Here is a 14,160-nt window from a genome sequence, read left to right as displayed (position 1 = left end):
TTCAAAAAGGAGGAATAAAGCCACAGAAAGATCAGACCAAAGCAAGATAGAAACTCAACAGAACTGCTGCCACACCCTGTAGCCATGCACGTTGAGATTTTCTGGTCCATTGGCTTTGAGTGCCCCTGGTCTTCCAGCTCTGCCATCTGCAGCACATCGCCCTCTCCTTGAGCCAGCTCCAGCCTGTGCATGAAGCTTCCCTCAGAAATATTCCATGGTCCTGGGATCTTTACCTACTGAGGTCTATGTTACAACTTAGGCTTCATGTTCATAGCTTCCTACAGTATCTATTGCTGTGGTAAAACTGATTTGGGAAAAGAAAGGGTTTGTATTGCTTACAGTTTACAAACCATCCAGAAGAGAAGCCAAGGCAAGACCTCAAGGAGGAATCTAGAGTAAAAAACTGAAGCAGAGGCCACGGAAGAGATCTTCCCCTATGGTAGGGAGGCATGACAGCAGGTGGCGGACATGGCAACAGGAAGCAGAGAGGGCAATCCAGCAGCAGGACGAGGCTATGAACTCTGAAAGCTGGCCCTCTCAGCAGGATAATTGTCTAGCAGGGCCACACCTCCAAATAACATCAACAAGTGGGGACCAAGTGTCTAAATGCCTGAGACTGTGTGGACACAGTTTCATTCAGTGGCCTCTCAAAGTCCACCTTGCATGGATAGAACCTGTTCCTGTCATACTTTGCCTGGACTCTGTGATTTTCTGGAACCTCGACATAAGTTTTTATTGCCATTTAACTTGTTGGAAATACTTCATTTGATAATTTCATTTAAGACTTTCCTTAAATTATCTCTAGACTAGTCTTGAAGATTTATTGTCTGTAATTTCAATTTCTGTTGTGTTTTTGCCAGTGTTCTGTTCTTCTGAATAGACACAATGACCACAGCAACTCTTATAAATGAACACATTTAATTGGGGCTGACTTATAGTTTCAGAGGTTAGTCCATTATCATGTGGCAGGAAGCATGGCAGCATGCAGGCAGACACTGTGCTAAAGAAATAGCCGAGAGTTCTACATCTTGATCCACAGGCAGCAGGCAGAGAAAGACAGGGCTTGACATGGGCCTTTGTAAAATGGACCCCCATAGGCTTGTAAATTTTAATCCTTGGTCACTAGAGAGGGGCACAGTTTGAAAAGATGGAACATTGGCCTTGTAGGAGGAAGTGTGTCCCTGAGAGTGTGGGGGTCATTTTTATTCAAACTACTAGACCTTGGACATAGGGGTTTTGTTTGTTTGTTTGTTTTTGGACCAACCATTCATACAACTCTTATCTACTTCAGAATTTATGCTTTCCTTTCTTCTTTCTGTATCTAAACAAATCCCAGTTCAAAGTTTTGCACTTAGAAATCATCTTAAATATATAGTTCACAGCAGTCTGCCTATGAGTCTTAAATGTGATTTTCACCTGTATTTTCAGAAACAACTATGTTCTTGTCTGATTACGGTATTTGTTATTGCATTTCATATTTAACACATTTTTGATGGTGTATTGTTTTTATTAAATGAAATTAGTGATATTAAAATTTGTTATCTAGGGTGCCATTACATAAACAATAACTGTTTGATGGTTTGATTGCAGGTGTATTTGGAAATCCAAATTCAGCACCAACAACTTGCAACCAGCCAGTGATATCCTCTGTGGAAAATGAGGATACATTTTCAGTGAAACCAAGCATTGAACCACCATCGGGGATTTATGGGAGAGCAGTCCACCATAATACTCCACTATATCTTGATGTTGAAAATGACAAAGATGTAAGGTTATCTATTAATCTATATTAAGCTATAGTATCTCAAAATGTACTTAAGATGTGGGTGGCAAACTTCTTTTAATTAACAACTTTACTTTTATTTTGAACTTTTCTGTGTGTTCCTGCATGTGTGTGTGTGTGTGTGTAAGTGAAAACAACTTTGGGTGTTGGTCCACAACTTCCACCTTGTTTGAAGGAACATCTCTATCACTGCTGCACACGCCTGGCTAGTTGCTGCACAGGCTTTCTGGGAATTGCACTGTTTCCATCTCCCACCTTGTAGAAGAACTGCAAGTATACCACTATACCTGGCTTTATTTGTGTTCTCCAGTTTTAAGTTCAGCAAACATGAACAGTATATATACTTCTTATAAACAGAACTGTCTGCCCAGCCCTTTGATTTATATTTTTAATATTTTAGGTAATTGGAATTTCTGATTTTTAATCCCTTAAATTTGTGACAACGTATAGTATGATCTTATGCTGTACTCATGGTTTATATGATATGGTTGTGTGCGTATATATATTCAACAATTTATTTAAACACTGACAGATTAATATCCTTAAGCATGAGTTTAATTAAATATTAGTACTCTATAATTCAGATTTTAGGAATTTTAAAATAATTAAATTAATTAGGATTAAAAATTAGGATTAAAAACACATAGTTGGTCCAGGATCAATAATGTATACCTATAATCTTAGCACATTAGGAGGAAGAGGCAGGAAAATCATGAGTTTAGAGTCTTAGGACTGCATAGAGAGGGCAAGGCCAACCTGGGCTATATGAGATCCTATTTCAAAACAGAATATAATTTGTTTATATTATTTTCATTTAATGTGCTTATGTATTTCTCCTGTTCACTTGTCTTTCTCACCATGCCTGCGCATGTGCACACACACACACACACACACACTTTCTGAGATAAAGATATGGTAAAAGTCAAGCTTCCTGAGTAATTCCAGATATTTCAACTTTTTCATGCAGACTAAAGTTTCTATTGCAAAATCTACTTATGACAAAATGAGACAAAAGAGAAAGGAAGAAAAAGAACTTTTTGATGCTAAAGATTGTGAACGGAAAGAGACGAATCCCTGGGAACGAATAAAACATCCAGGAACTGAGAAAATGACACCTGAGAGTAAGTTGTTTTGTGATTGCTTGTTAAAATACCATGGTTGCAGCAGAGCACCACGGAGCAGTAGGTGCATGCAGCTGCTTACCGCTTGCTTCTGTCTTTGCGTAGCTTTAAGACCAGAGTACAGCTTCAGTTTAGTTCAGCATAGGAAACTGTTGGGTTGGTTTTAGATCCAGATTGACTCAACAATCCCTTCTATACTCACTGGAATTATTACCTTTTCACTAAAAAAGTGCTATTCCATTGTTGTAGTTAGGGTAATTGAGATAGTGAAGTTATTTTTTGTTAGGTCTTGACTAGAACAATCAGTGTAGGGCTGGTGAGCTAGCTCATGGGGTAAAAGCACTTGTGGCCAAACCTGAATCCCAGGAAGCACATGGTAAACGGGGGTAAAAGGTGACAACTAACTCTCACAAGTAATTCCCTGCCCTTCATAAGTGCAATGTGGCATGTACACATACAAATAAATATAATTAAAAATTGTATTTCACTATTGACATCTGTTCAGTTTGTCCATGAGCGCTACATTGAGTACATTGGCAAGAGTAGGTGCTATGTTTCCTGGGGTATGGTTTTGTATGGTTGTGTATGTGTGTGTGTGTGTGTGTCCATATTTGGCTATTTGCACTTACTTGTTCGTATTCATGCACTCATGGTGTGTGCGTTTGTAGAAGCTATAGGTTGGCACTTAAGTCTTCTGCTTTATTTTTTGAATGGGAGTCTCTGAACCTGGAGCTTGCAAAATCTACCAGACTTGCTGGCTACAGGCTGCAGGGATCTTCCCCTGTCTGCTTCCATCTGCAGAGATTAGAGGCCTGTGTTGCCATGCCTATCTTTTCACATGGATCCAAGGACAGAAATAATGTCAAGCCTTTAACAACTGAGCCATCTCCTGGGGTGTCTTTAAGACCAATGAATAGATTTTGTGTATACTACACAACTGCATGTCCTTTTCTTTGATCCATGAAGCCCTATTAGTAGGCCCATATGTGCCTAAGATTAGGACTACCCATTGGAGCATGAGTGGTAGTGTTTTTAAGATAAGGTTTTATGTTGCATAGGCTTGCCTTTAACACACTGTGTAGCCTCAGATGACTCTAGATCATTCTGTCTCTACCTCCCAAATACAGGGATTCTAAGCATGTGCTGCCCTGGTTTATATACAATCCTTTCTGCGGTTGTAATACTTCAAAGCTGGGGGGGGGGGTATACATTTATGATGCCAAATGAAAAGATGGGCATGGCAACACAGGCCTCTAATGAAAAGTAGATCTGAGCCAGAAAAGCTAATTGAAGTAGTTTTATTTTTTCTTTGTTGGCATCATCGTCCTACCATGCGATGTACCACTTCTCAGCACCTGTGTTGAGTGGCCCCCAACCACCTTTGTTGTTTCTTGGTTTCTACAGACACCCACACGTAATACACCAGATAAACTAAATCTAAAGAAGAAAAGAACCTGTAAAACATTTCTCAAGGTCTATAATAAAGAACGCAGTAAAGTATAGCTAATACACTGTTGCCTTTAGAATTTCAATTTTTTGAAGCATTTGTATGTATAATTAGTGAACAGCATCAAATGAAAGTTCTTGTTGTGATTTCAACATTTCCTTACCACCAGGCAGTGGTGGTGCACACCTGTAATCTCAGCACTCTGGGAGGCAGAGGCAGGTGGATTTCTTGAGTTCAAGGCCAGCCTGGTCTACAGAGTGAGTTCCAAGACAGCCAGGGCTATACAAAGAAACCCTGTCTTGAAAAAAACCAAATCCAAAAAACCAAAAAAAAAAAAAAATAATAATAATAATAATAAATAAAAGTTTCCTTACCAATATCATGGTTAATAATCTTTTATGATAATTATTTTCTAGTAGCTAATAATTTCTTTTTTAAAATTGTTACATGAAAAGAGAACCAATTGATTTTTTTTTTTTTCTCACAAAAGCCCATTCTTTCTTTGTTTGGCTTTTCCTCCTTTCTAATACATAGTTCTTATATTGTACAGTGCTTTCAGGGAGTAACAGAGACAATGTTTTCCCAGTGTCTTAGATTGTGCCTCGAAAATATCTGTTTTTGGAACCTGATTATGGAAGAAGCATCATTCATATTGCTTCGCATGGACTTAAGATTTATAATGGTCATAATACTATTTTGATAGAGTGTGGGTACAGGGAGAAGAGAGGGTGGATGAATTGTGTCACACATTATTTTACATACATGCATAAAGTTGTCAAAGAATAAATTAATAAAAATATATGTCAATAGAAAAAGTCTGTTATAATTGTCTATAGAGATCAATGTTTTTTATTTTTAAATTAATAGATATATAGTAGAATAAGTATATATACACATAGTTTTTAGAAATTAGACCATATTGATTCTTTTCTTTTTTCCCTTTTATTATTATTATTCTTTAATATTTTTTACAATCCAGTCATTACCTGCTCTTGGTCTGCCTACCAACTGTTCCTCTTCCTATTACTTCTCTCCCCCCTCCACCTACTCCAGTCTCCAAGAGGATGTCCTTACCCCACCAGACCTCCCTGTTCCCTGGGGCCTCAAGTCTCTCAAAGGTTAGTTGTATCTTTTCTCACTGAGGCCAGACCAGGCAGTCCTCTGCTGTCTATGTGTCCAGGGGACTCATATCTGCTAGTGTATGCTGCCTGGTTGGTGGCTCAGTGTCTGAGAGATCTTATGAGTCCAGGTTAATTGCAACTGCTGGTCTTCCTATGGGGTTACCCCCCTTCTCAGCTTCTTTCAGCTTTTCCCTAATTCAACTTTAGGGGTCCCCAGCTTCTGTCCATGGGTGTAAGTATTTGCATCTGACTCTTTCAGCTGCTTGTTGGGCTGCTCAGAGGACTGCCATGCTAGGCTCCTATCTGTAAGCACACAATAGCATCAGTAATAGTGTCAGGCCTTAGAGCCTCCTCTTGAGCTGGATCCCAATTTGTGCCTGTCACTGGACCTCCTTTCCCTCAGTCTCTTCTCCGTTTTTGTTCCTGCAGTTCTTTTAGACAGGAACAGTTCTGAGTCAGAGCTTTTGACTGTGGGGTGGCAACCCCATCCCTCCACTTGATGCCCTGCCTTTCTACTGTAAGTGGACTCTATAAGTTCCCTTTCCCCACTGGGCATTTTATCTAAGATCCCTCTCTCTGAGTCCTGAGAGTCTACCACCTCCCAGGTCTCTGGTCCTTCCAACTCCTACCTCCCTGAGGTTGCCTGTTTCCATTTTTTATGCTGACCCTCAGGGCTTCAGTCCTGTTACCCCCAACCCCCCCCCCCCCAATATCTGATCATGTTTCCCTTTTGCCCTCCCTGTCCCTTCTGCTATCAAGGTCCCTCCCTCACTCTGTCCCCATGATTGCTTTCTCCTCCCTCCCAAGTGAGCCTTTGGCTTCTTAACCTTCTTTATTCTGAGGATTGTTTCCTGAGTATTCTGTACTTTTTTTTGGCTAATGTCCACTTATTAGTGAGTATATACCATACATGTCATTTTCAGTCTCAGTTACCTCAAGATGATATTTTCTAGTTCCATCCATATGCCTGCGAAACTCATGATGTCCTCATTCTTAATAGCTGAGTACTATTCCATTGTGAGTCATCTGGGTTATTTCCAGCTTCTGGCTACCACAAACAAGGCTGCTATGAACATAGTGGAGCACATGCCACTGTGGCATGGTGGGGCATCTTTTGGGTATATTTCCAAGAGTGGTATAGCTGGACCTTGAGGTAGATCTATTTCCAATTTTCTAGGAATCTCTAGATTGATTTCCAGAATGGTTGTACCAGTTTGTGAATACTCTGTTTAGTTCTATACCCCATTTTTTTATTGGGTTGTTTGGTTTTTTGGAGGTTAGCTTTTTGAGTTCCTTATATATTTTGGATATTAGCCCTCTATGGGAGGTGGGGTTAGTGAAGATTTTTTTTTCCCAATTTGTAGGTTGCGGTTTTGTCCTGTTGACTATATCCTTTGCTATACATAAGCTTTTCAGTTTCATGAAGTCCCATTTATCAATTCTTGTTTCTGTTGTTGGTCTCCCTTTTCATTTCTGATTTTGTTAATTTGGATACTGTCTCTGTAGCCTCTGGTTAGTCTGGTGAAGGGTTTATCTATCTTGTTGATTTTTCTCCCATTGGAGTTCTGTTTAGGAAATCCCCCCACCCACACCCACACACCCTGTACCAAAGAATTTGAGAATTGCTCTTTCCGTGTCTTTGAAGAATTGTGTTGGAATTTTGGTGGGGATTGCATTGAATCTGTAGATTGCTTTTGATAGGATGGCCATTTTTACTATGTTACCAATACATGAGCAAGGGAGATCTCTCCATTTTCTGAGATCCTTTTTGATTTCTTTCTTGAGAGACTTGAAGGTTTTATCATACAGATCTTTCACTTGTTTGGTTAGAGTTACTCCAAGATATTTTATATTATTTATGTCTGTTCTGAAGGGTCTTGTTTCCTTATTTTCTTACTCGGCTTGTTTATCCTTTGAGTAGAGGAAGGCTACTGATTTGTTTGAGTTAATTTTATATCCGGCCACTTTGCTGAAGTTGTTTAAGAGTTCTCTGGTAGAATTTTTGGGGTTACCTATCTGTACTATTATATCATCTGCAAATAGTGATACCTTGACTTCTTCTTTGCCAATGTGTATACCCTTGATGTCCTTTTGTTTTCTTATTGCTCTAGGTAGAACGTTGAGTGCTATATTCAATATATATGGGGAGAGTTGGCATCCTTGTCTTGCCACTGACTTTAGAGGGATTGCTTCAAGTATCTCTCCATTTAATTTGATATTGGTTGTTGATTTGCAGTATGTTGCTTTTATTATATTTAGGTATGCGCCTTGAATTCTTGATCTTTCTAATACTCTTAAAGCATTTGTCAAATGCTTTTTCAGCATCTAAGGAGATGATCATGTGATTTTTTTTCCTTGAGTTTGTTATATAGTGGATTACATTAATGTGGTTTGTATATTGAATCAACCTGGCATCCCTGGAATGAAGCCTTCTTGATTGTGGTAAAAGTTTTAATGTGTTCTTGTATTCGGTTTGTGAGAATTTTATTGAGTATTTTTGCATCAATATTCGTAAGTGAAATTGGTCTGAAGTTCTCTTTTTTTGTTGGATCCTTGTATGGTTTATTTATCAGCGTAATTATGGCTTCATAGAATGAATTAGGTAGTGTTCCTTCTGGTTCTATTTTATGGAATGGTTTGAGGAAGAATAAATAGTATTAGGTCTTCTTTGAAAGTTTGATAGAATTCTACACTAAAACCATCTGGTCCTGGGCTTTTTTTGGTTAGGAGACTTTTAATGACTCCTATTTCTTTGGGGGTTATGGGACTGTTTACATGGTTTATCTGATCTGGATTTAACTTTGGTACCTGGTGTCTGTATAGAAAATCATCTATTTCATCTAGATTATCCAGTTTTGTTGAGTATAGGCTTTTGTAGTAGGATCTGATGATTTCTTGAATTTCCTCAGTTTCTGCTGTTGGTCTCCCTTTTCATTTCTGATTTTGTTAATTTGGATACTGTCTCTGTGCCCTCTGGTTAGTCTGGTGAAGGGTTTATCTGTCTTGATGATTTTCTCAAAGAACCAGCCCCTTGAGTTTGTTGATTCTTTCTATTGTTTTCTTTGTTTCTACTTGGTTGCTTTCAGCCCTGAGCTTAACTGTTTCCTGCAGTCTACTTCTCTCCTTTTGTTCTTAAAACACTAGTTTTTTAGCTATCTCAACCTCAAACAGCCTCTGTGCTCTTAGCGTGCATCTATCAGTGGAAAAGTGACAGACTCCTAAGAGCAAATCCCAGGAACAAAAATCACCCTAACAGGAGATGGCTCTGTTCTGGGTGGCGGACAGAAGCTGGAGTAGACCAACCGTCTGGAGAAGGCTGCCCACAGTCACAGTGTGGTACAGATGCACAGTGTAACCTTAGAGTCATTGAAAAGAATGGAAACTCTTCCGGTGAAGGGCTGCTTTAATGAGCTCACTGCATAGAGTAAATAATGAATTGAGCAGGATTGGAATCAAGATTTATAATGACTCCTAAAAAAGCCAAACCCAAAACAGTGACAACAGAAACAACAAAAAGCCTAGGTTGGCTTGTGGTTCAGGGTTAGAAGCAGTTTTATTCCATTGAATGTGTTCGTAATTTTGAATGTGTACTGCTCTCTATATGTTGTTAGGGTTGCAACTCAATTGCTCAGCATCAGTTTTAGTTCTTCAAATAGTCTTGCTTACTCAAATATTCTAATTGTGTATTTCAGCTTTTTCTTGAAACTTGGATCTATACTTTATTCAGCTATTATTTTGTATGGGAAAATTAATATAAAAGATATACTTTTAAATACATGTGACTTTTATTGCAAAGTTTTTGTTTGTCTATTTAAATAATAAACTTATGCTTATATTATATGAGAAAATACTCATATAACACCTATAGTTGAATATGCTTGTATCCTTTATGTAAAGGTTTTTTTTTTTGCCTTATTTAATGTAGTTGAATCATCTCCTGGAATCATTCCACAATATAAAGAGCGGATGTCTTCTGTCACTCACAGTCCAGAGATAATGGATTCATTAGAACTACGACCATTTTCTAAACCAGAGATAGCACTTACAGAAGCCTTACGGCTTTTAGCCGATGAGGACTGGTAAGTTAGCAAGCCTTCCTAATACTCTCCATAGTGTCGTTGAAGATTATTTTAGCTCCTAGGCATCTGAGTCTCTTGAACTTATTAATGTAGCTACCTCTGGGCCAGGTGTATTAGAGTTATGTTTTAACTTATGTGTCATAAGGGCATAGTTTAGCTTCATTATGTTATGTAAAAACCTTTGGTATTGGACTATACATCTCATAATTAACTTGAAATATAATGTATAACAAGCAATATTTGAGACAACTAGGGCATCAGGATTTAACCCCAGCTCTCCAACAGAAGCATGTTGTTCACTTATTTCCAGGCCAGCCTGGTCTAAAGAGTGACTTCTAGGACAGCTGGGGCAAGTCAAGACAGAGAGGGGAAAACAAATCCCAAATTTCAGCTGGAGCATCGGGGGGCATTTTTCCCCCATTATTCTCCTGGATTCCTTCAAGTATATGCAGTCCAGTTCCAAACCTCATCATCACTCCTCCTCTGTCAGTCTATATCCATCAACATCCACCTTTGCCGTTGAGCTTGGGGTGTTACTCACTGGTTACACATGTGCTTGGCATGTGCCGGGCCCTTGAATTGATCCCTAGTACTAAAAAATTAAAGTGTGTTATGATGTATGTCTATTTTAAAAATCTTAGTAAGCTGTATGCATTTACCCATTTCTGCCTCCCTCCTTTAAACTGAATGTTATCAAAAAATGACTCATCGTCTCTACAGTTTTACCTCCTGTTCACTTCTTAACTTTCTTAAATTGTCTTTCAATTAGGACTCAACGTTACTAAAACTACAGTCACTATTTTGTTAAATCTACATGATATTTTTTTGTTGTCTTGGTAAATTCACTTTGCCTTAGAAAGATCAGCCTCTTGGTTCTTTTCCTACTGTACAGCTTTCTGATTCTTTATTCTGTTTTAGGAGTACTGTAGAATTTGGTCTTCTGGTGTTCTTTAAGCTACATTTATTCTATATATCAGGGATGGTCTTTTCTTGTCAACTATTTTCTGTAAATCATCAGAGAGTATGTATTTTAGATGCCAGATGTGTCTATTGTGAGTTCTCAACTCTGATGTTGTATATTAGAGAGCTTGAGATGGTGTACACTTATAATCAGAGCACCTGGGAAGTGGCAGCAGGAAGTTTGGGAGTTCAAATCCAAACTCTACTGCATAACAAGTTTGAGGCCCCCATGGGCTATATGATACCTTGTCGTCCCCCCTCCCCAACCTACAAGCAAGAAGACAATAGAATATATGAATTTAAAACTATCTAAGGCTGGGGATGGCTTAGTGGTTTAGAACACTGTTGCCATTACAGAGGACTTGATTATGATTCCCAGTGTACAGTGGTGTCTCAGTCATCTGTAACTACAGCTCGATGGGATCTGATATCTTCTTCTGCTTAGGTAGTCATGTCAGTGATATACCTGGGTATATTTCTGGGTATAGCTTCTGACATTCCTGTGAGACATAATTGCTCAGCAAACTCCCTGATCCTCTGACTCTTCCACAGTGCTCCCTGAACCTTAGGGATGTAAATCTATTGGGGGGGGGGGAACCAGCAGGAAAACATATATATTATATACAGATGAAAATTTTACTTTTTGTGATGACAGATATAGTAGCGAATGGTATTAACTGATGATTAGCCATGGTAGAAGAAAAAAGTAAAAAATCTGAAGGTTTATAAAAGGAAAAAGAGTAATAAAAACACTGAAAATATAGATTGAAGAAATAGTTCACTGGATAAAGTACCTGCCCTGCAAAAAGGAGAATCAGAGTTTGAATCCTCTAGCACCCACATAAATGTCCACCAGCACTTCCAGTGCTCTGAAGTCATAGATACATGAAACCCCAAGACCAAATGGCAGCTAGATAATTGAACTGTCAAGCTCTGGGATCAAGTGGGAGACCCTGTGGATACATAAAGTAGAGAGTAATGGAGGACTCTCCGGCTCTTCCACACATATCCTCATGTGCACACACAGAAATATACATATACACATGCCAGCAGAACTAGAATAAGACCACTACCTCTACCACCACAACAACAATAAACAACAACAAAATTAGGCCGGTGAGCTGGCTCAGGAGATAAAATTGCTAGCATTGTAAGCCTGACAGCCTGAGTTGCATCCAAGAAGCCATGGTAAAGAGAACCAGCTCCAACGGTTGTCCTTTGACCTGCACATACATGCCATGGTATGTGCCCATACTCATGCAGTGCACACAGTGGACACCAACAGTGGTACCAACTAAAGTTGTTTCATACTTCACATTCTTTACACATAGAAACAAAAACCATCAAGTATTATGTTACACCTAAATAACAGCTGAGTCCTAACCTCCTTTGTTAGTATAGACCCTTTGTCAGACCCCTTAAGTCTGAAAATACAAACTGTAGAAAACACTGTTCCTGTTCATTGCTGAGTCATATCCTCACCAGTGAGCTAACAATTTGCTTTTGTCTTCCTTTTTCCTCTTACTGCTTTTCTTAACTTGATTTGTTATTTGTCTCCTACTCTCCAGAAAGAAGATGGCATTTTTACTGAGAGAAATAATAACTTAGCTTGACTGTTATGGTGGGTTTTGCTGTTAAAATTTTTATAGAGAGATTTGGGGGATTACTAAATAATAAGTAAAGAAATAATAAATGAGAAGATAATTTCCTCATTGCCAAAAAAGAAAACAAAGAAAAAAAGACAGCGATTCTGTTCTAATTAAATCCCATTTCAAGATGATTTTGTCATTTCTATGTCCATTAGGGAGAAGAAGATGGAGGGATTGAATTTTGTCCGCTGCTTAGCTGCTTTCCATTCCGACTTGTTGAACACAAAATTGCATGAAACAACCTTTGCAGTAGTTCAAGAGGTAATGCATTGTGATTAGTTGAAGCTCATTTAATTAATTAGGGAGTTAACATATCACACTTAACATGATTTTCACATTGTTTAGACAACTCTGCATTACCTGATTTGAATGTACTTGTATATAAAGTAGAGCATTGTTAATTTGTAATATTTGAAGAGGTAGTTGATGTTGAGTTTTAGGATATAGAACAACACATAATCATAACCAGGCCTTTAATCCCAGCAGTGGGGAGGCAAATACAGGCTGAGCTCTGTGAATTTACAGGCAGCATGGTCTACAGAGTGAGCTTCAGGACAGCCTGGACTATAGAGAGAGACCTTAGCTAAACAAGCAAGCATGGTGGTGGCGCACGCCTGTAATCCCAGCACTCGGGAGGCAGAGGCAGGCGGATTTCTGAGTTGGAGGCCAGCCTGGTCTACAGAGTGAGTTCCAGGATAGCCAGGGCCACACAGAGAAACCCTGTCTCAAAAAAAAAAAAAAAAAAGCAAACATGTAATCTTATGATATTTTAATGATAAAGACACATTCCAGAATGATATAGCTGAGTTTCTAACATGTAGTGAAAAGTCCTGTTTAATAATTTTTTTTTTAGGTGAAAAATTTGCGCTCTGGAGTGTCCCGTGCTGCTGTGGTATGCTTAGGTGACCTTTTTACATACCTGAAAAAGAACATGGATCAAGAACTAGATACTACAGTAAGAGCTTTGTTGCACAAGGCTGGGGAATCGAATACATTCATAAGGGAAGACGTTGACAAGGCATTGAAAGCTATGGTTAATAATGTAACTCCTGCACGTGCAGTCACTTCGCTCATCAATGGAGGACAAAGGTAATCCTCAAAGTAACCTGGAAATACCCTCAAACTACATATGAAATTGTGCTTCAGTGTATAGTGAGGATAAAAGCAAATTTTGGACAAATATTTCTACATGAAACATCCTGTATTAAGCATGAAAAGAACCATAATATTGTTTTTCGATTATCACATATGTTCAAAAATCTTAAACCAAATAAAGCTTAACCATTGTCAGCCATGTTCTTCAGTTCGGGGTACACTGGGACTTTAGGGTAAGATGATTGACTAGGAGCTGTCTCTGCGGCTGGCATGGAAATGCAACTCTAATCATAAAGGTATTTACAATTTCAAATAGACTTGACTAGAAAAGAACCTTTCCATGGCAAGTCAAGATGTAAAAAGTCATAATGAAACCCATTATTATATATTAATAATGAATGCTAATTAAAACACTATCAAAAATGCAGAACAGAGAAACAGTATTAAAAACTGTGATGAAGGGTCTGGTAGGAGGGTCAGCTGGCAGAACTGCCTGCCGTCGTGCTTGCTGGCCTTGGTTGGTCCTCAGGTCTTAGAAACTGCAAGATGCAAGCAACTCCCAGGAGTCGTGCTCTGACCTCCACTCTCATTCCATAGCATACACATCCACACACATGTACTCAGATATACATACATACTTTAAAAAATAACATCAAATGTCTCACAGCTCAAAGCTCAGAAAACATGAAATGATAGAGTTTAAGGCATAAAAGTAAGTAACTGCCAACCATGATATTTAAGATAAAGCTATCTTTTAAATCTGGTGAAGACACAGGATCTTTCAACAGAATGCACAAATAGGCAGTTCATGATAACCAGACTAGCACTGAGAAAAACATCCAAGGAATACTGTACACTAAAGAAGAAAGCTATGTGAGCACAGGAAAGAATGCATTTCATCAGAG

General features: G+C 38.7%; 1 protein-coding gene across 3 annotated transcripts in view; it reads left to right on the top strand.

Moving 5' to 3' along the window:
- Positions 1–14,160, top strand: part of Togaram1 (TOG array regulator of axonemal microtubules 1) — a 62,490-nt gene that overhangs the window by 32,925 nt on the left and 15,405 nt on the right. For all 3 annotated transcript variants that reach the window (XM_052185782.1, XM_052185780.1, XM_052185781.1), the window contains 5 exons: positions 1,591–1,766; positions 2,751–2,904; positions 9,398–9,551; positions 12,316–12,421; positions 13,014–13,249. In XM_052185782.1, the coding sequence (XP_052041742.1) occupies positions 1,591–1,766; positions 2,751–2,904; positions 9,398–9,551; positions 12,316–12,421; positions 13,014–13,249 (826 nt within the window). The remainder of the gene's footprint in view (positions 1–1,590; positions 1,767–2,750; positions 2,905–9,397; positions 9,552–12,315; positions 12,422–13,013; positions 13,250–14,160) is intronic.

This window comes from Apodemus sylvaticus, chromosome 6, assembly GCF_947179515.1.
Source record: "Apodemus sylvaticus chromosome 6, mApoSyl1.1, whole genome shotgun sequence".
Lineage (NCBI taxonomy): Eukaryota > Metazoa > Chordata > Mammalia > Rodentia > Muridae > Apodemus > Apodemus sylvaticus.
Note: the sequence above shows the minus strand (reverse complement) of the source record. Positions and strands in the feature narration are given on the sequence as shown.